Source organism: Pieris rapae, chromosome 20 (assembly GCF_905147795.1).
Source record: "Pieris rapae chromosome 20, ilPieRapa1.1, whole genome shotgun sequence".
Taxonomy (NCBI): domain Eukaryota; kingdom Metazoa; phylum Arthropoda; class Insecta; order Lepidoptera; family Pieridae; genus Pieris; species Pieris rapae.
Genome location: NC_059528.1, coordinates 2,132,893 through 2,155,425, shown reverse-complemented (window position 1 = coordinate 2,155,425; position 22,533 = coordinate 2,132,893). Strand labels below are relative to the sequence as shown.

General features: G+C 32.9%; 2 protein-coding genes across 3 annotated transcripts; one reads left to right on the top strand and one right to left on the bottom strand.

The window, feature by feature from the left end:
* Window positions 1-1,996: 1,996 nt before the first annotated feature.
* LOC110993124 (apolipoprotein D-like) lies at window positions 1,997-10,342 on the top strand. 2 transcript variants are annotated; one of them, XM_022259250.2, is made up of 5 exons: window positions 1,997-2,100; window positions 6,477-6,602; window positions 7,171-7,301; window positions 9,054-9,253; window positions 9,666-10,342. In XM_022259250.2, the coding sequence occupies exons 2-5, from the start codon at window positions 6,477-6,479 to the stop codon at window positions 9,803-9,805; spliced, it is 597 nt and encodes a 198-aa protein (XP_022114942.2). In that variant the 5' UTR covers window positions 1,997-2,100; the 3' UTR covers window positions 9,806-10,342. The 2 variants fall into 2 exon arrangements, with proteins under 2 accessions (XP_022114942.2, XP_022114943.2); XM_022259251.2 differs by having other exon boundaries at window positions 1,999-2,100; window positions 9,072-9,253.
* On the bottom strand, window positions 10,314-21,345 carry LOC110993123. The gene is made up of 13 exons (XM_022259249.2): window positions 20,872-21,345; window positions 20,643-20,806; window positions 19,918-20,117; window positions 19,566-19,680; window positions 19,176-19,375; window positions 18,267-18,520; window positions 17,128-17,382; window positions 16,396-16,540; window positions 14,082-14,233; window positions 13,433-13,612; window positions 13,009-13,151; window positions 12,324-12,536; window positions 10,314-10,772 (listed from the first exon to the last, which is right to left on the bottom strand). Exons 1-13 carry the CDS (start codon window positions 21,155-21,157, stop codon window positions 10,548-10,550), a joined length of 2,532 nt encoding a protein of 843 aa, XP_022114941.1. The 5' UTR covers window positions 21,158-21,345; the 3' UTR covers window positions 10,314-10,547.
* Window positions 21,346-22,533: the final 1,188 nt, after the last annotated feature.

Genomic DNA, 22,533 nt, shown 5'->3' with positions numbered 1-22,533 from the left:
AGGATTGATAAGCTTAAAAAAGATTACCAATAATAAAGTGAACTTCGAGTTTTTTTTAATATTTATAGAAGCAGGCGACGCTGAGAAACTGCTTCATAAAACATCAAGGAACAACAGAGCCCTTGAATCTGTAACTTTCAATAGATATACCGACAGTCCCGATCTCAACAATGTTCGTGTTCCGTGCGACACAAAGGTTAAGATCTATGGAAATTTAAAGAACTACATTGAAGTTGAATACAAAAAAAAACGGGGTTGGTATAATATTGTTATATCACTGTTACTATTTGAAGTTTCATTGTAAGAGATTTCATATTGTTTGTTACTGACATTAATAATGTAATCCTTGCAAGATATGTAAAATATAATTATTTCAAATCAAATAATTTCTTCCAATTAGACCTTCTAAAATTGCACTTTTGAACGTCAAATAAAAATAGAATTTACAATAATTGTATATATTAGTAAGATAATTTCATATATGTGAAGGCAATATACTACTCTTAGAATATAACTACGATACAGATTACAGATCAATTATTACATGTTCGTCATATATTTACAAATATCGAAACCGAAAATAATAATGATTTCAATACTACTAGATATTTGAAGAATAAATTAGGAGTTACATCCTTTTCTAATTAAGCTGTATGCTTTTGAGGTTGTTACAATTAAATATTCATCGACGAGTTAATAATCCAAAAAATATTAACTAACAAAGAATAACTAAAAGAGATAGCAATTTCCTCAGAAAAATGATAATCAAGAAATACATACATAAAGTTTGCAAAAGGAACGGGTCTGATTGTATTGGTCGGGCTGATACTAAGCGCCCACTCCCGGCCGCTATCCCACTACTGCCCGATACGGGGACTTTTGGCTGCTGGGTTTCCCCCCTGGCCCGGTTCGCCCCTCATTAATTAACCTGCACCCCCCAGACTCCTCCGGGGGGTCCATATTAATACCAGGCTTAGTGTGGACGTCCAGTCAACATGGGCCACTCAGCACCAGGACTCCCGACCTCAAACCATCCTCCATACCAGACCTCCGAGTAGCCGGATTACAGGAGACGCCACGCTCCCAGTCGAAATACGTTGCGAAAATAAAGAACATATTATTTGATTTGAATGTAGGTTCAAGTCATGGCACAAAATGTTGATAGTTTACATTTTTTAAATTTTTCTTCATTTTCATGATTTTATATTGTAATTAATATATTTTATAATATAATTGTCATGTACACTATGAACATAGACTATTTTTTATAGCGCCATCTATCTCAGAAATATACAATCTGACAATGACACAGTTTCCATTTGTACTTTTTCACATTAGCAACAACAGGATAAAACGGTGATCCAATTCCTATACATTCTTTAGAATTTTCAGCAGAATAACCTTAATTAATTAATTGTATAACGCTTATTACCTTCTAGATGGTGATGATGATTATGTCCATCGAAGCACGGCGCAAAAATCTACGAAACATACCTATCACAAAATTCCAATTCACAGAAATTTATTACAGATTGTGATCATGGACTGGAATAAACGCCCGAGAAAACGTATTATAAAATATGCAAAGAAAACGAAAATGTCGTGTTGTTTTTAAATACCTCCGTATTTTATAACTTATGGTTATATCATAGATGGCGCTGTAGTAAAACGCAAATAATATTTTACTTCCAACAGCGATATCGATCCCGTCATTCTTGTAGCGATTTCAACAGTTCTTTTTCAGATGTCGCAAACTGTAACAAAACTATAACAATAAAATAGGTATGATTATTGAGAGTAACAAAACCGGTACCAGGCATTGAGTAAAAAAAAAAAAGAAATTTAAGTGTGTACTTAACGAAGCTAAAAGCTTAGGTTTAGTTTACTTTGTAAATATCTCTGTTTAACGTACGTTCTACGAAAAGTGGCACTCCTAAACTAAACATACGTATGAATCATAAAACATAAAGAGATAAAAAAAGTATGTAAACAAACTTGGTGTATAAAATATTATGCAATGCTTCCTCTATCGCAGTCTGTGATTGACCATTTATAAGGACACATCGAAGTTATTTTTTTAGATATTCAACTAAGGACAAGGTAAGCTAGCTTTACATACATACTAATACAATTATATTTTATTTCAAGTAGGTTTTTACATATCAAGTAAAAATTAACGAATATTGAGTGATATATTTACGTTTGTCTGTCAATATATTCAGGTATTGATGTCTCATTACTTAATTGCACGCCGCTGGTTAATATTTTAATAATTATACCTATTACACGATATCTTTATCGGTACGAACGTGAAATAGTGTAAAATTAGTATTGGTAAATTGTAATATTTTTTGAATTGGAAATATTTTTTTCTAAACAATTAAATTTGATTCAAAAGTATTATCAAATTATATATCATAGTCTGTTCATTTCTGGACATTAATTAATCTTTAATAATTTTGTCATATTATTTTATAATGTATGACTAATAAAAAAAAATTGAAATCCGTTTTCGGAGCATACCAAACCTATTTAGAATGTTAGTATATTTTATTTAATAAACGACACCACATCATATAATATAATACATTTTCTGCAGTATTAGTTATTTTAAAATTTTAAAAAAATATTAATAATACAGGAAAAATTATCTATACAAGGGTTTTTACTCAATAATTAACTGTAATTCGTATTAGGTACCCAATATGTACTTAGCAACTCATTTAAAATTGATCAGTCCATTACCGAATATATAAAACGCTCCATAAGTGTATTTCATTCTAATTTTCTATTTCAAAGTAATAATAGAATTAATTAAAATGAAAATCAAAATAAATTTAATAAAAGTTTGTTCCCTATTGTCCCTTTAACGCTGGCAGCATTTCCTCGCTTGCGATACGCTCGTTGAGCCAGGAAATCACCATCTCTGGGGTCACCGGTACTATCTACTATGCGCCAACTTAAATATTGAATTAACGCCTGTGCACTTGAACCCGCGGCCCAAGAGTCTCTACTCCAAACAGAACAAAATCGAAATTGGAGGAAAGACTTATATTTGATGCCTGTTTTTTTCTAATTAGTTTTTACAGACGAAATTTGGATGATTCTATTGATACTGTTCCGTAGAATGCATAATCAATTTTGTAGTAGGAGTAGTATATTTTTGTTTAAATCTATGATGTAAATCCAACACACATTAAAAAATATTATATACACAATAATTATATTTCGATAAAAACTAATCAAATTAATTTAATTGAGCAATTTTGCTTCATAATAAGCAATGTTTTTAATATGAACACTCAGGCCTTGTACCACATTCATACGTTTTAACAAAGTAACGTTTTATTTAAATATTGATTAAAATAATATTATATATCTTAAACAAATAAACTAAATTACCTACATTTTCTTTTTGTTTGTAATTGAATCTTGATAAGCTAACAGTTACAAATTTAACAGAAATAACAGATTTAAATATAAATATGAATGTTATACACCATTAAGTAATCGCAAAAGCAGTGTCGGCCTAGTCGCTTAAGCGTACCTCCAACCCTTAGACCGTGCATTCGTATCACTGCTATGAACCAATAGATTTTTCTTTCATCATGAGAAAACTCTCATACACAGAAATCAATGACACCTGTCAGACACAAGATGCCGATCACCTACTTATCTATAATACAAAAGTGATCGTTGAAATTGGTAGTTGAGGCCATGAAGGGTTGTAACAATAGTGGATTATTATTATGATCAGCGAGTTACGTTAACACTATGACTACGAAACCGAAGGAGAGATTGACTCTCGTGTTACTGAGTATTTCAAATAGGTTTTTTGTTATAAGTTTAATAAATGTATGTCTTCATTATTAAAGGACGTGCATTGTGTCTTGAAAAGCCCTCACCATTACGTCGACTTGCAGCCGATGATTATTATCCGCTTGTCTCTGGGGATCTCAAGGGTAGGCGATCAACCTTAACTTTTTCTTCTAACACTCCTCCCTAGTTCTTTCGATTACCAGTTTTGTTTGTTGGTTGAGTAAGATTTTGTTCTTTTTGGAGTCCATGGCAACATTTTCAACAGCAACACTAAATCTGGAAGGCCTCTATCGTGTTTCGTTTCGCTGCACGAATTGACCAGGACTCTGTTCTGTACAATATATGGAAATACCAAATTTCTGAAGCCTTGTTTCGGTTAACATATTCTGGTCAGTTTGTTCATCGCTTGTGCGAGTAGAGTCACGGCCATCACCTTGTCTATTGTTATACAGTGACCGCAGACAAGGTAATATGTAATTTTACTAACTATTCGTTCTAGGATTACAAATGTATGACACATATCAAATTATCTTAACGTTCATATGGCAACGTAAATCTTAGTATTATCTTCAAAATGTATGATTATTATAGTTTTTCAAATGTGCGTTTCTCAACACTAAGGTCGTGCCTTCAGACCCCGGCTGCAATCGATATTTATAAAAAAATAACATTGAATGTAATGTTAAAAATAAAACTTTATCGAATATAAGACAGGTTTATATCGGTAGACATTTATATAGGTACACCAGAGAAGAAAGAAGGTGTAGGCCGAGAAAAAAAGACAGTGTAAAAAGCAATTAGTACTTTTTTAAGAGATAGATTAAGATTTGTTTGTATTATATACAAATGTGAGCGGATACCTAACAGTCCAGTTTCCTGAATCTGTTCACAAGCATGACGTGTGAGACAGCCATCGTTTTACTCAACAATATTTGAGGCTATTAAACGATCCGTCACAAAACGCGGTGGCGTTTTGGCCCCACTCAAATTTGAGTAAGCAATCTTCCTTATTACTTATTACTTCTCTTCTATGTGCGATGATTTCGACTTGCGCAGGAAGGTAAACGTGAAAAAGTTTGACTTAAATAATATATTTACGACTTGTCATAAAACGCTGACTAAATTAAATAATAAATAAAAACATTAATCTCTTGTTGTATTATGTAGTATAATGTATAAACCAAGGTTGTAGTCTTAATTTAATTATTTGCGTGTATCAAAATCCAAAACGTTTTTTGTATAAGAAAGTCAAATAAATACTAAGCGTTAAGTTTAGATTTACCCCTTAAACTTATATTTCTTGTTTTTATATAATAGCCAATAAAATATATTCTCAAATCGTTAATGTATTTTTCAGTTATCATTCGTAAAAAACTAATTAATATAATGTTCAATTATTATTATCTAAAAAAACATTTTTATAAAAAGTTGGTGACTTGGTACAAGGGAGAAATATAATATGCTACTATCCTATTTCAAAGAGTTAAAAATGACTAATACTTTATCGTTCAAGTCTAGCATAACAAAACACTCGAAATCGTTATCACTAAGCCGAATAAAAAATTGTTATCGTAGAACTGTTTTTGATGCTATGACATCATCTAATGTAGCTGTGATGTGTGAAGGTCATGTCATTGTTCAGATAGGGAATTTATTACTTGTTATTCAGTTGAACCGCCGAATTGATGTGCCACGTAATGTTTAGCACATTATGTATTTTAAAAACCTCAATTGTTGGAAGTAGCTACTGCCAGAAGTTAAACGTTCGGACGTTAAGGTAGATAACAAAATACCATCCGTATCACTGACATCAGTCGCGCACTGCGCACTGAAGTATTTCCAAATCAATTCGTCTTAAGGTCTTTTAATAAAAGAGCGTGCCAATTCTTAGTAATTATTTCATAGTGCCGGGATGCACTTGCGAGCCTTCTAGCAATGTGAGTGTCTATGAGCGGTATCACCTAACATCATGACGTGATCACCCGTTTGCCAACTACTACTAAAAAAACTATTTGGTATTAACTTACATATATAGGAAAAGGATTACTATACCATTGACAATGTATATAAATAAAATGAGTCGTAAAGGCGGCTGGAACGATTCGAGTACCTAGGTATATATTTTTTTTAATTTATTCTTATTATAGGAAGGTGAAGAGAAAAACATAAAAGGTAGGCTTTGTTTCGTCTTAACAAGTAAAAATAACATTTTTGGTCAAAAGGAAGTTAATATTTATATAGAGTCAAGATTTAGATTTAAATGAATTTATATAAGTTGTTTTATTAGTGCGTTCCATTGCATAGTGTATTTTAAGTTACACTGCCAAATATCTTATTCAAAACCTTTTTAAATAATGTTTTGTCACGTTTATTTTACTTGAGTGACACGAGATTGATAAGAACAAACATTCAATAGCTATTTCAAGTTCCAGTTTCAACAAAGCCTATATTGATACGTATTAACACTCGACTGCATAGCGAATAATTTATCAATAAGTATTATAAAATTATATACTTACACTTTTTAACATTTTATTCAAAACCAAGATTTTGAATACTCGTTTTTAAAGTATATTTATTATTTTAGAACATATTGTAATAGTTTTCTTATATTGTTTATTGATATTATAAATAAATTGGTAATTATTTTGTTGCAGATGTCGGTGTTGAAGTCCATAGTTGTGTTTTTAGTGTCAATGATACTGGTACAAACGAGTGCCCAGGTTATGTTCCCAGGGGGTTGTCCCAACATCGAAGCTATTACTAACTTTGAGCCAGCACGGGTAAGCATTTTGTTCTGTAGTTCTGTGACTTGAACACGCTTATCGTACAATCAAAACGCTAGATAATTCGCAAGTTAATTTGTTTATTGACGCTAATAACGGGAGCTATAGAAGAAGAAAATATATTTTGTTTGTTATCTGTTTATTTATTGTTTGTTAATGTGTTAATTTATGTATTAACACACTAGTGTAAAATAGATCAATATAGTTGATTCACAAAGAACGCAAGCACCAAATAGAAGACTTTCGCCTAAGTCTGATTTCCGTACATCAAAAACGGAAACGTAATGGATTTTGATGGAGTCATCTCACTATAAGCTTTCAAAATACCATTTCTCTACAGCTTATGCCAGGCCTTCTCTTCCGTTCTACGCCCTTAATTTCAGAACTGGCAGTAAATGTAAAATTGGAATCAATTAATATAATATAATCAATAATATTTCTTTTTGGAGTTCATAAGTGTACCTACATGAATAAGTGATTTTTGTCAGTTTGACAGTTTATGTAGTCATATTTTATCTATTTAAATGATTATACGTAGTTCACATAGTGTTATAAACAATTTCAGTATCTGGGGACATGGTACGAAGCTGAAAAATATTTTGCGATATTTGAGCTAGGAGGCAAGTGTATCTCGGCCAAATACACTGATAATGGTAACGGGGTTATCGGCGTTTACAATAAACAAGTGAACTCCAAGTAAGTATTTTTACTAAATGCTACAGGATATAATAAACGTCGAATTTTTGTCATTAAATTCCTTGGCTCAGAAAATCCCTGAAGTAACTTTTATCCTAATATTGTGTCAAGACCGTATATACGTTTGTGTATTTATAATGTGTTGCACACAAAACCAGCTGCCCGCTGAAGTGTTTCCGAACTTTGAAAGGCCGGCAACGCATTTGCGAGCCTTCTGAGAATGTGAGTGTCCATGGGCGGCGGTATCACTTTAGGTGAGCCTTCTGCCCGTTTGCCTCATATTACATTTGAAATACAGAAAAATACTGGCGAGGCACCAGATGATCATGGCCCGTTAGGTTACCATCCCGCCCATGTGTATGCGAATCCACACTGATGATCAAACACAAATTCATAGTCGTGATTTAGCGATAAGTGTAACTTTCATATGTGAACAACGTATTGGATAACTTTAATATAGATCGTATACTACACTAAGCCATAATGGAATAAATAAAATCTGAAGTCCTAAATTGGGAATATTTGAACTAACTATTCTTAAAAAGCCGGCAACACACTCGTGATCTAGCATTGAGAGTATCCATAGTGTAAGTTGGAATGGAGTAGAGTAAGTTTGTATTTGATTCCTATTGCCCGGCAAGTTCTATGGAATTTGGACATTGTGGCCAATGTAGCAAACTGAAAATTTATATTATATTTACAAGACAAATAGCCACTAGTATAGTATTAAGAACGAACTAATAATTAGTTGAAAAACTGATTAGACAGTATTTTGATTATATAATCGTTTAAATAACAAAAAATGTGTAAAGTAAAAAATTATCACGTCATCTGAATTACAAGAGTAATATAGCGTAACATGTACTTACTAATCGTTGGTGAGGCAATTTTGAGATAAAATATATTATAAATATTCGAAGGTCCTTCACAACCTCGAATATTAGCGAAGTCAATCTCCATTTTAATAATTGCAATAATAATAATCTGACGTTACAATCCTTTACCTTTGACCTTGGCTTTAGGTTACAGCTGTTTCTTCTTTCTGTTGAAAGCTTGGTCATTCTATATTTTTTATACGATTTGGTTTTGGTTTTGTTTCACTTTACCCATCTATTCATATTTCGTTTATTAGATTTTGTCCTTACTTGGGCCGTCCGTTGTATCCCTTATAATTTTTATGTTTATTTATTTATTCAATTACATTGTTCTACCTTAACAGTTATTTTTTCTATTATGTTTGTATTATTTTAGATTAAGGTTGGTCATTCTATATTTTTATAAGATTTAATTATGCACTTTACCAATCTATTGATATTTCGTTTATTAGTTTCTTCTTTACTAGGGCTATTCGTTGTATCCCTGATAATTTTTATGTTTATTTAGTTTTTATTTATTTATTCTACCTTGACAGTTACTACTAAAGCGATAGAACGTAAATATAAATAATACCCACACCAATGATCCTACATAAAAAGATTTAAAAAACATATTTTAATGCATAAATCTTATAACTAACAATTTAGCAAGCAACTTTTGTGAACTCAGCCCGTGTACAATGTGTCATATTTGTTTTTCCTTTAAATGTAACCAAATTAAAATAAATAATAATTAGAGGAAACTAGATAGAAACAGTCGAAATATTTTCTTTCAAAACAGATATTTCATATGCATGGTTAGGTTTTAATTTAAATTCGCTTCACTTGTTAGTTTTTGATGTTGATGATCTTTGAAGAGAAATTAATTGTCTGAAAGCTTTTTAAAACTTTTCAGAGGTGCGAAGTCCGGAATAGTTGGTGAGGCGAAGCTGACAGGACCACCAAACGTCGCCAAGCTTAGTGTGCGCTTCCCGTCTCTTCCTGTCGACATCCCGGCGCCATATTGGGTCATAGACACAGATTATGACAACTACGCTTTAGTATGGAGTTGCACAAACCTGGGTGTCATGCATTCAGGTAAATTAATATCAGCCTTTTAAATTAATTAACGTAAATTTAATTGTGGAACCACTTAAGTATATACAAACCAATTCGAATTAGAATCCTTCAAGAAAAGTACGTACCAATTCGGTACGTACAAGGCCGGTAACTCACTCGCCAAACCTCCTTATTGAGTGTCCATAGGTGGCAGTACCACTTAATATGAGTTGGCTTTACTGCCCGTTAGCTCACTGTTCCACAAAAAGATTTCGTTTTGTAAAATAATGTTTGCGTTATAAGTAAGCATTTATTTGTATGTGACACAGAAACAAAACAACTAAAACCAGTATTATAACAAGTAATTATTTGAATAAATTATAATTTGGTTTTTAGGAAGAAAAGACTACGTACTCATATTAACCTGATACTTACTTTAAATTAATTTCAGAAACCTCCTGGATCCTGACAAGGGAAAGAAATCCACCACAAAGTGTTTTAGACAGAGTATACGCTGCCATCGAGAAGAATAAGATTGATAAAACTCACTATATAAAGACCGATCAAAGCAACTGTCCCAATGACGCCTAGTTATTTCACTATTAATTACGATTAAGTAGGGGCTACTTTGTAAAGTTATTATAATATACATTAGAGATAGTACAAGAAAACGTTTGATAACATGCAAATGATATGAATATTCATGTTACCATGATTACCATTTCAAATTGGTGAAATATTTAAACCAAACATGGCATCTTTACTCCACATTTTAAAAGACTGTATGTACATTATATATCACCAAATAAAAATAAAAAAGTAATAATTGTAATTTTCGAAACCCTGATGTATTACAACAATTAATTTATATATGAAACAGTAATAAAGGAAATAGTGTTTTTTTTGTTTTACAAACCAAATATATTCGGCTTACCAACTATCAGCCGACCTTAAAGCGACGTGATGCTTATCTCCTACAAAATTTTACTAGGAGAGTTTAGTAACTACTCTTCATGTTTGCATATTAATTGTGCTTATGATGTATATATTTGCCGATATTACTGCTAAAAGGTAATTTCAAGTAAAATTATACAAATTGTTTTAATAAAAGCAACGGTAACATACTTATTTATTAGTTCTTATTTATAAAGAGACTATACAAACAACCATTAGGTGCTTTTCTAGACTCGAAATTTAACATAGTGACGCTACTTGCCGACAGATGGCGCTTGACTCAATGTTCTAGTCTCGTATAAAATCTTAATTACGAACTTTTATACAACCAATGCCGGTTTTAGTTTGATGATGAGTCCGAAACACCTAAAATCGATCATTATGTGGGAGTACTATCGTCCGAGTTCCAACTCTTCCTTTTCTCACGGGTTGCCTCGTCGTAAGTGGGTGGTGGTGGGATCCTCTTGGTTTTACACTTCGCTGGTACGAGTTTGTCTTCATCGGCCTCCTCTGGTATCGAGTCTCTTCGACGGCTGTCAAACTCAACCAGTGCCGGCTGTGATATGTTTATGCGCTGTGTTAGTTTGGGTGCACTGTTTGCCAACTGCAAAAAAAATGTGCAAAACGGTACAATTATAAGTTAAAATTTTGTTATATTAAGATTATCATTAAGATCGAAAATAGCTTAAAATTATGTCAGCATGATTTCTTCAACTAACAATCAAATGTTAAATTGCGCATGGAGAGATATGAAGAGACGATGCATGGATCTGTAATTTTCACACAATTATTATCATGTTTAAACATGTGTGATGTTTTGGAGCATACATATAATAAAATACAATTTAAATTCTAAATGTTCCAAGTGTGATCTTTTGACATAAGAAAGTTAGTGTATCTTTAAAAAGTGTAGGTCAAAACTAGAAATTGAAAGAAACAATGACTATAATTATTTTTCATCTGTTAAAAAGATTAATAATAATTTTACACTGGTGAGTTGTCTTTGGCTCTTTGCATCAGATTTCTTTGAGTTTCATTGATATATGAGTTTTAAAATAATTCATTACGTTAAAGTATTATGTATAACATTATAATACATTAATATTATAAGAAGAATATGTCTGAATATAATTATTTTCTTGAAATAGGCATAGATATTAATTTTAAATATTTATTTTTTACTGACGCAAAAAGTCCAAATTGACATATTTAAAATGAAATTGATAACACATAATCACAGCTGTAAAGCGTTAAGTATAAGATAAAGTGTGCAAATGAAAATATTACAAAAATCACAGCGAAACCTCGACTGTTTTATTTATACACGGATTTAAGATATTTTTACTTCAGCCACTGTTTATGACGATTAGATTGAACAAGATACTGTCTTTTCTTTTGGTGGCGAAATGTTTGAGGGTTTTAGTTAAATTCTATTATAATGAGCAAAAGTTTTTTTTAAAGTAACTGCGCTTCACCATTTTTTGGAACCGCCTACCGAATTATTTCGAGTCGACTTATGGTCCGTCGAGTTAACAGAATTTTTAAAAGGCTGACAATGTACTTGTGAGCCCTCTGGCGATGCGAGTGTCTATGGTCACTGAACATCATGGGAGCCTCCTACCCGGTGATATAAAGTAAAGTGTGTTACATCAGAATTAGATATTTTGTATCGATGAGAATTACTGATATGACACCGTTTCCTTAACCTAGTGTTAAACGGACTGGTTTCGATTCTCGGTGAAACAATAATTGTTATAGCGTCTAACAAAAACGTTTATCGGATTGAAATGCTCACTTTTTAAATTTGTGTAATGAAATAAAGAACTTCATATATATTTTATGTGATATTACGAGTAAGAACTCGTACTTATTTCGACATAGTTACACACTGACTTTTTTGGACATAATATACGTTCATAAAGTTTATAAAAAATTATTGTGACTGGCAGAGTGTAGGACACCAGACCTAGAGGCCGATCTATTAAAGCCCTTACAGGTCTTGCAGAGGCTTGCATAAGACAAGGGACAGTTAAAGAAGTTGTACAGCACCGTCGCCGCGTCTTCAGAACTGAAGATCGCGACTGAATGAAGAATAGGACACACTTGCAATTAAACTATGGAAGGCCTAGTGAGTTCCATGCCCCATTCATCTTACCTTATAAGGATGAGCTGTAGTCCTATTAGACAGAACCGGGTTCGATATATGCCCCTTAGCCTGTTGGTGAGAGACCTCAAGGGCTGAACGTAGAAGATCCACCTTGGAAGCAGAGCTTTGGGATTTTGGAGATATTTCAATGTTGCTGCACCGCCGCTGGCTGTTACTACCGCTTCTGCTGCGACATAGTTCGTTGATGTCCCCTTGGGATAGCTGAAATCGGGTATTGCTTTAATCATTATACATTAAAACTCTCATGTAAGAGACTATCCTCTAACTTTAGAGTACAGACTCTTAGGCTGTGGGGTTCAGTGCACCGTTGCTAATCAAACATATAAGTTGGCGATCGTTAGATAGTACCGTTGACCCTAGAGTTGGTGCTCTCCTCGCACCGGATAAGTATTAAGCAATGCAGCAAGGAAATACTGCTAGCAATAATGGTACACAGATGCCTCAGTACACAGATGCCTCAAATTCATTTGTGAATTGGTATTTAACTATATGTTTATCGTAAATAGTGTAATTAATTTTATTTAATATGAAATATCCATAGTTCGTTTAACTTCATGAGTAAAATAGGCTGAGAGATGCAGAATAAAATACAAAAATACATTCGAATCGATGAGCTTCATATCTTAACGAAGTAACACATTTATGTATGAAGGGACCCTTATACCCTACTTACCCTGGCCCTAGATCCTCTGGATAGTGAATGCAAAGAACCCAGTGGATTATATCTAGTAATCATATGCAGCCGCTCCAATGATATCATCGTCTCAGCATCCTTTCTAAGAGGTTCACCATTTAGCTTATCGCCTTCACCGCTTTCTGGATATTTAATATAATTTAAAATTTGTTTTAAAATTTTAGTTTAAAAAAAAACTATGTATGAGAATATAGGTAAGTATAGCCAAATCGCAGATGTATCAAGCGGGCTTTTAATACTTTTCTTCTAACGTGCTACAATGCTTGAACCACCCACATTCATAACTACGCATAAAACGTGTTTCAGGATTTGATGCAATTGAAATCTAGCAAACTGAAAAGACACTTAAATTCGCGTTATTAAAAGTAAATCAAATCAATAAATTTATCAATGAATATCTTACCTGTATCCGGCTCCGATATCTCTGGCATCGCTTTCATATTGATATTTCTTAACCAGAAATAGTGTAAGAGACCGTAAAGCACTCCACCCAAGAAAGCTATCAACCCCATGTATCTGAAGGCTTCTCGGGTGCCCAGTGAAGCTATTAACAAACCTCCGCCAAAACTTCCACTTCCACGGCCTTAAAATATTAAGAACAGTCTTAATAGCCTTCATATTAATAAGAAAGCTCATTTTAATTACACACACGTGAAATTGATTAGATTGGCTTCAGACTTTGGTGGCCTAAAACGCGCCGTGGCTAATATATGGACATTCCTAGCTAGCTGAATCATATAATTTAATAATAACAATAACATTAATGTCCTAACTTAAAATATATCTTAGTCACGTGACGCCCTATGTTCGAGCATTCGAATCCAGACTGCATCAATGTATTGTATTCCATCCTCAATTGTTACTTGTTCTTACGGAAAATAAACAATATCTCTGAAGTCATGTAATAGGCACAAATAACTTACATATCCAAGGAACTGATGGATTCATCCAATAAAAAATCATAGAAGTTACTTTTGTATGAAAACATTATGACACAGAAGTAAAAATATGTCTGTCTAGAACTTCATTGAGTTATCTGGACAAATACTTACCAAGACTAAAATGAGCCATTCCCAATACGCCTATAAGAGTCGCGAGAAGACTCTTCGGCGCCAACATCGCGCAGTAGGTAGCTGCAGCAACCCACATTAAATGTACAGATAGTGACTCCATGGCCTCAAATGGAAAACACCACCATGAGTCCCTGCAATACATATGATATATAATAAAAGTGAAACCGCTAATTGATTCTTTCTTTCAGTCATAATTGTAAACGTTCCGTAATAAAGATTTTATAAAATTACCTTTTCATGGAGACATCATGGAACTACGATCTAGCCTAAGTCATCAGTAAGTCTAACCTATTTATTAATAAGGATATTTAACATCAGAAAGTATCCAATAACACTACTTATAGTAGGTATTAGGGTAAGGCACTGTTCTTGTGCTTTTTTTTTCACTTACCACGGCTTAGTAGTTTGAGTTTCTAGCTGCCCCCGCGAATTTTGTTTTTAACTTAGCCTCTTTTTTTAGTTCATACAAACATTGAACAATTGCTATGGTACCTCCAGAGACTGTTCGGATTTCCGGAATGAAAATTTTTTGAGGTTTTCTGTGAATTTTTCTTTTAATAAACCTCAGAGTTCAAGTCATAAGTGTTTAATCAACTAATAAAAAAATGGTTGATCGTAGAGGGGTGAAAATTAATGGTGTATGTATTTTTGTATGCTGCATCATAAAAAAAATAAAAACAAAAAAGCTTTTTCTAGTATTACTAGACAAAGTTTTTTGTGGTGGACCACCCTTGGGTGTGGGTTTCTTGTCAGTTCTTCTTGCCCGATATAATGTAAATTTAAAATCGATTTAACATATTTTCTCATAGTTACTTATATGAAGTTATATTTTGAGTTTCAGTTAGTTAATTCAAAGTTGACTAGTGCCTCTTACGACCTTACCTAAATGCAGTTTTAGATAAACGTTTAATAAAATAAACTTCATACATTAAATAGATATGAAATCGTCCTTTTGCATTAAAATACCATTTGTCGAGGTAAACCATTTATGACAGTCAAGTTTATGATCACAGTGTCCACAAATGCGTAGGTTACAGTTATCATGTAATTCCGACCATTCTGTATTAAATATAACCTTGGTTTAACCTACACAAATAATATTTAATTTATTTCAAATTGAAAACTTCGATTTGTTATTAATTGTAAGTCCCGCATAAATGTGGAATGGGGTACGATACTACATTTTTTCTTTATACTGCTATTTTTCCAGCGTTTCGGTGGTCGTGCTCGCATGTTGTAGGGACAACACCGGTTTTCCGATTTTTGTATGAACGTCGATTAGTTTTATTTGTATCATGTTTTTGAGGTCCAAATTAATTAAATAGACTTTAATCAAATCAATCAATCAAATCAAAATTCGTTTCCTTCAGTTTAGATGCGACTTAGGGCATGCAATGTCAAAAAGTTTACAAAATTCGCGAAAAGTAAGGACTACGCCATACGCTATCCGTTTATGAGTAAAAACATCATCAATTTAAGTCATATGCCTTAATGTCATGCCAAAGCTATATGCCTTATATCTTCGAACAATCAACGTTAGAGTTATATTTCGTCAGAGACTGATTTTGATCGAAAATATTATGAATTTGTTGTAGGCAATTCATCATTCCTATAAAATAACTAGGCAATGCTAAGTGATAAGAAGGTTGATACATACGGCCCTTATTATAAAGTCTGTAATGGAAGATGCAGCTCATCTTCCATTGTCTCTATCGTGACCATCAGTCAACATTGATTTAATTGGTTAAACATATCTCTTATCAGTTAAGAGACTATTGTTTTGTCATTAACTTGTAGGATCCTCAACTAATGTAAATAGCCCTAAAGTGTAGACTTAACGTAACTATTATCTATCTTTGTTGGATTACGTGGAATTTTGTCAAAATACACCATACATTGAGGCTTGTTCTTCAGGACTATTCCGTAACATACATTCCACACTATTACAATCAGCTAGAATTACGTATTGTATATGAAATCAAACTTTCATGCAATCTTTTCAATATTAGTAGCGCTAATGTCTGACAATTATTTAATGTACCAAAATCCTCTAAGATCAGCCCCTATTTTTATTTGTTAATTAAAACATATGACGTGAACTCTGAGGTTTATATATAGAATGTTTTCATTCCGGAAAACCGAGCACTCTTTGCGGTAGTTCCATGTAAAACGGTAGGATAAGCAAAATCACAGTAAGGAGAAACGAAGTTCGTGGAGGCAGCTAGTAATAATGTATGTTTGGTACATAAAGAAGTTCGATGACCTTGAAGATAATTTAAAATCGTTAACTTACTCGATGAATGAATAGCCCACAAGTCTAGCAGCATGAGAAAAGAACGCGACCACGATGACATTGACATGGCCGATTCGGGATGTTATTGCGTCTGCGCCGTACAGGAACGGGATACTACTTAAAGTGCCCACAGTCACAGTTATTCCTGGATTAAGTAGGATTAAATCTAATTAGTTAATACACATAAGTGTCCTTGTGAAACGCCCGGAACTAGTCTTCTAAATTCACTAATGATGTTAATCCGTAAAGTACTGTATTTCTCAACTAGCTGAACGAAGTGTCCGTGTCAGATGCATTATATCGGTCGTAGAATTCGATTTTGGAGTAAATATTACACACTCACAATTCCTTGCTTCCTTCCTTCCTTCACAAATAATAATTTACTAATCTAAAGATACCTTTATAATGTTAAGAAAAATTTAAGACACGTACCAATATTGGCCAAAGACACGATACTGATAAAGACAACATCTGATTGTTATTTGAGGGTAGTACAATTTTGAATTAAAATTTTGTTGGTTTGACAGGTAGATTACGATGAATAATGTGAATTGTTTTGTGACGGATTTGATTCAGTATTCAATTTATCAAAACTCAAACATATTAATAAATCATACTGGGAATAAATTTAGCAACATTACAAAAGCTATATTATAGAGATTTTCGTTTTTACAATGTTAAAAATACAAAGAACGTTGTTTTACATTAGCAGATTAAAAGTCTACTACTCACCTAATAGAAAATTTGGTGCACCCAACTCCTTCAGATATAAAAATAAATACGACTCAATAAATCCCCAGAAATTTCCCAACGCAAATAAGAAGAATATGAATATTATTATATGCGGCATTTTGATAATGTTAATTAAATCGTGCAACAAGTTATCAGCTGGCAATTTAGCTCCTAACGGCATTACAGCAACTGTAATAGCTGATATTAAAAGTAACACGTCATATGTATAAAATGCAGCAGAATAATCCGTATACCCTGAAACAATATAATAATAATTGGAGATAGCGCTACAATGTATATGTCGCAGACAATAGCTTAATTAGCCGTTCAAATAAATGCCTAGTCTCTTTACAAACAAGGCCGTTTAACTAGCGGCTTGAATGATATTCAGCTATTTAATAATCTAACATCTAGGCAAATGACTAGAAATGAAGATGTTATATTACTTGCCTATCCTGTTCATTTATATATAGTTCCACTTCCTGCTACCTACTCCAAACTTTCAATAAAAAGTCGACAAACTATAAATTTGATGAATTTTCAAAGTTTAGTGAAGACCAGTATGAAAGAGTGTAATGACACTAAGAATAAGTGTAAAAAGACTAATAAATAACATTTTAATTATAATGTATAAAGAGTTTATTATTAAGCTTTTTTATTTATGTGACATGCCGTTCATAAGACGTGTACATTATGTTACCTATATAAATAAATGATTTTTGACTTTTGTACAAATGGGCTAAGCGTTAGTAAGCCAGTTTATTAAATGTTGTAAAAAATATGTACGGCTGAATATAATTCTGACCGCTAGTTAAACGGCGCTGTTGAATAAAGATGCTAGGCTGTTGATTAAACGGCTAACTAAGTTAGATGGCTACGACATATATATACAAGCGACTGTCAGTTGCGCATAGAAAAATCAATCCTTTTGCACTGCTGGATTTGAATTCAACTTCTTAATACGTGTTAGTATAAGTTAAAATAACTTCTTGTATTAAAGTTTTCAAACACGCGGCAACGATTATATAGGATTTCCCAAATTTTAATAAAATAGTCGTATGTTGTTAACAACGAACAATTATTTGATTTTACTACCGTTTAATTTAGTTTCAATAAACAGCTTTACACAATATACATACCAACTTGTTTACTCCTCATATCTATTAACATTCCAGTAATCGGTGAGAATATCGCCATTCCAATACTAGAGAACAGCCGCTCTCTACCAAAATCTCCACCATACTTTTGAATCATTGTCAACGCTATGGGATCCATGATTGTCACGCCAGCCGATAACATGATCGTGCCCATAAATCGCAAGAAGAAATAGATATAAAAAGTCTTATCGTCGCTTTCCTTATAGTCCGGTGGACAAACATCCGGGCCACCTTTTCTGTAAATTAGTTTATCGATCAATAATGTTTTATCGGTCAATAATATACGAGTTTCTACAAATATGTTTACGATTGTTATGTGTGTCTACAGTATTAACTAATCGTAATTTTATTTCCCATTTAAAATGTCATTAACGATACTTAATTTGGCTATTGTTTACTACAAATTTAAACCTAGTCAAACCACCTATAAATGTGTTAAGTCTTTACAGTTGACCTAAATGTAGCGCAGTAAGCAAGAAAAATAATCTATATTAAGAAAAATAGTTTACAAATGTATAGAAAAATTGATTTAAAATAGTCGGTAATGTCAGCTCTATATCTTCTAAGCCCTTGTACGAGCCAAGACTGCATTATTCTCACTTAGGTTTCCTTAGTTTTATGAGCGAGGCGAATGCCTAAATTATCGGAGTTTAAACCCTAATTCTGGTCAGTTACCGACACTGTCTTAAGTATAGATAGCAGTTTCATTATATAACATTGAATTATTTTATATGTTTAACGCCTGTAAATAGAGTACATTATTCAAAACATCACCCTTAAACAGAAACCGTACAGATGATTCTAGCAGTAAATGTAAATTTAGAAGCATTACTTTGCCACTGATATATACATTGTACTGAAATGAATAAATTTTATTTTGATTGACCATACCTAAAATCACATTTTTGCACCATACAGTCCGCAGATAGGGTTGCAAGGCGTAGTTGAGATAACTTAGTCATGTTATGCAACATAACGAGACCTCCACATCTCAAATCTTCTTTATCGAGAGCAGTGATATTTACACCTTGGGCCAGCAGTAGTTTCTCTCCAAATCGTGATCTAAAGTCTGTTACAGTGTCGTTGTCATCCTGAAATTTGTCGTGTCAATTGCAACGTTTATTAAATAACAACTCAACTAGTTGTAAAAGTAAGAATGGCCGCTAAAACCCTTAAACATTTGGGAACAAAAAGACATAAAGAATTACCTTCTGGTAATTTTCAAAATATCTTGTATTTTCATTATAAACGAGTTTCTTTTTCAGGATTATTATTACTTACCCTTTCCATTTCAATACCAAGTTGTTCTTTTGGCTCTCCTAAGTCATCGTGAACCTCTATTAAAAAGAAGGCCGCGTCATTATAATCTTCTTCTTCGTAGGTCCCATTGACAAAGCTACACATAATTATTATTTAGTTTATAATAGATTCAGGGGATAATGCAGTTTATATACCTATTTTCGTTGGTAATGTATGTAGGTAATGACTCCAATAAAATTAATTTATAACAATTTGAGTAAAATTTCTTAAGAAAAATAATATATAATGATAAATCATAACTCAATCAACACAATAATATTATTTTTATATTGGCTTTTGTATTTACATACTACACGAAATAGAACCCTTTTACCTGCTGTTAGACAAATTAGGTGGATAAATCTTTTGTACAATGTGAACATCGATGTCATCCTTATCATCTGTTGGGTCACTTGTGGGGCTGGTCTCCGTAGGTCTGAATAACATGCAGTGGTCCACACAACGGTCCAGCACAAAATCTACCTGTTCATCCTCATCAGGGCATTCTCTGCTCGGACAAGGGCTCCACCATATCTAGGAGTATCAGTTTTAAATATACATTTAAAGATAAAGTGTAAATATTAAATAGTTAATTTCCTATGAGTAAAGAGAAAAATAACGAATACAAGAAATTAGTAAATACTTATGAACTATATTCCAATCGCATAAATGTACCCGATTAATAGATAATTCTATTTCTATATTAAACTGATACAACAAATATTTCACACAATACGACATTATTACAAATATAGCACTGAATACATTCCTTCATCAAATACGAAAATAAGTTATTGCGATAATTCTGAACAAAGCACTGGCTTTCACGTAACATTACAATGCACTTGAGATGGAATGTGTATCAATGTCATGTTTAAGAGCATTATCATACGATGTGCATTTATATATTTAGCTCTATTCTCTTAACGAATCAGAAAGGCCCTCCGACACTAGTTAATTCTTGTGGCCGGATGAAGTCGATTTGCTCAAATTCTTAGTGGACAGGAGCTGTAACTAACAACTGAGGAACAATCTTTTTGATAGAAGTAATTTTAATACCTCTACGCTCTCCTTTATCGGATGTCTCATCACGTATGCGGATGGCATAACTCCTGGCGTTTCCTGATGCGGTATCAGGAGTAAGGAATGATGAAACGCTGCGTTTAATATCAAAGCCGTTATCACAACGGGCTTGTACTCGCCGAAACGATCCACCAGAAATCCTAAAATAAAAACAATTAACGTTATATGAACAATTAGCTAAATTATCATCCCAAATCTCACTTACCAGTTATCGGAGGACTTAGAAACGTCGTAAACGGTAAAGCTAAATATACAAATGATATCTCCGGCACCGTTAAACCTATACTTTGCATGTGTATCGTTAGATATGGAAGAAGAGATGCGGTGGCGCCATACATTACAAAGAGAGTCACTTTTAACATAATAAGGTTCGGGTTTATCCGTAGCGATATAATGAACCTCCGGAAACAACCGGGTGGGTCTTCCTCATCATCCATGTCCATTTCGTCTTCACTGTACTTTTTTGGTATATCGTCACAAGATTTGGCCATATTGAAAACTATTCACATTTTCATAAGTGTGTATACGCGAGCTATATCTTATCGACTGGCGCATGGATTGTCAGTGAGGTTCTCGGTGATGTGACGATTATTTACTTAAGGATTGGAGTCTGGCAGCAGGGAGCCAAGTGTATACCGCGGTCCCGACTGCGCGCGACCCGAGCGGACGGAGCAAGACGCCAATTTACAAATAATAGCAAATTACCTTCGTTAAAGAAGTGTCACGGCGATTGGTGGGGATGCTGGCTAAATCGACTCGTGATTTAAAGACCTTGAGGATAATCGTCGAGTTCAGGGCGTTTCTGGATAGACAGCTTAGTTCCCGACTGACATACGTAGCGAATAGCAAACCCTCTGCAAATCGTAAGTAAGTAATTTTTTATTTTAATATTTTATTTTATTATCGAAAGAAGCATAGCAAACGGTAAAATGTTGCAAGAAAAAGTTTCAGCTTAGGTGAACACTTCCTTAGAATAATTAACGATAACAGTGTACACACGCGATTACAAACTAATAAATAAACGAAAATATAGTTCGAAGTTATTGTTTTGTAAAACTTCATTTCATTTAAAGCCAATTTGTATATGTTAAAAATTAAGTCAAAAGTTGATTTTGATTCGGTTTGTTATTAAATGTAACCCTAAAAAAATTTACGAATGAATTGATTATGTTGTTAACCATGTACAAACCAGTAATATTTCATAAAAAACATAGTTACAGCCTGAAATGATTTACACTAGCTTAATGTTATTTATGACAGCTTTCGATAAGAAATAAAAATACGATATCATAACACCTACGGCTATATCGCCAACTATACAAAGATTTACATAATCCAAATGTAAATAATTATTTACAGCATCAAAAGCCTTTTATTACATTTTATATTAGTTACATAAAATTTTCAATTTAAAGTTGTATAACTAAATTTATTTTCAATATATCTATGAAATGCTGAGGAGTATATTATTTTTGGCAGGTACAATCGTTCAATTATTATTTGCCCAGACCTATAATAATAGTTATTAATAATTATTGTATTATTCGTATCAGCAGTTCATCAGTTGCTTAATATAATTTCGCTATTGGCCGCTATGAGTCGCGTCTTATTCTACATATGATATAATTGTTTAGGGGAAACACAAAGGTTATGAATATATTTGAAAGTATTCAAATAATTAAAAATAAAATAACACACATAAGACTGATTACAAAAGCAAATTATTTATTAATAACATAATAAAAAAATATAGAACGATTCAAGAATAGCTTTGGAAAAGCGCCACCTAGAGTTCTTAAAAGACGATAGTATAACTTAGCAATAACAGTTATTATGTGTTTCATGCTGATATCTCGTGGGAAAATAT

Bases quoted from the DNA above. Each gene is read 5' to 3' on its own strand.
- LOC110993124 (XM_022259250.2), top strand. From the start codon at position 6,477: ATGTCGGTGTTGAAGTCCATAGTTGTGTTTTTAGTGTCAATGATACTG. The intron at 7,302-9,053 runs GTAAGTATTTTT...ATTGTCTGAAAG, and splicing joins AATAAACAAGTGAACTCCAA to CTTTTTAAAACTTTTCAGAG. The intron at 9,254-9,665 runs GTAAATTAATAT...AATTAATTTCAG, and splicing joins CCTGGGTGTCATGCATTCAG to AAACCTCCTGGATCCTGACA.
- LOC110993123 (XM_022259249.2), bottom strand. From the start codon at position 21,157: ATGGCCAAATCTTGTGACGATATACCAAAAAAGTACAGTGAAGACGAA. The intron at 13,613-14,081 runs GTAAGTATTTGT...TAATATTTTAAG, and splicing joins AATGGCTCATTTTAGTCTTG to GCCGTGGAAGTGGAAGTTTT. The intron at 12,537-13,008 runs GTAAGTAGGGTA...ACCCGATTTCAG, and splicing joins CCAGAGGATCTAGGGCCAGG to CTATCCCAAGGGGACATCAA.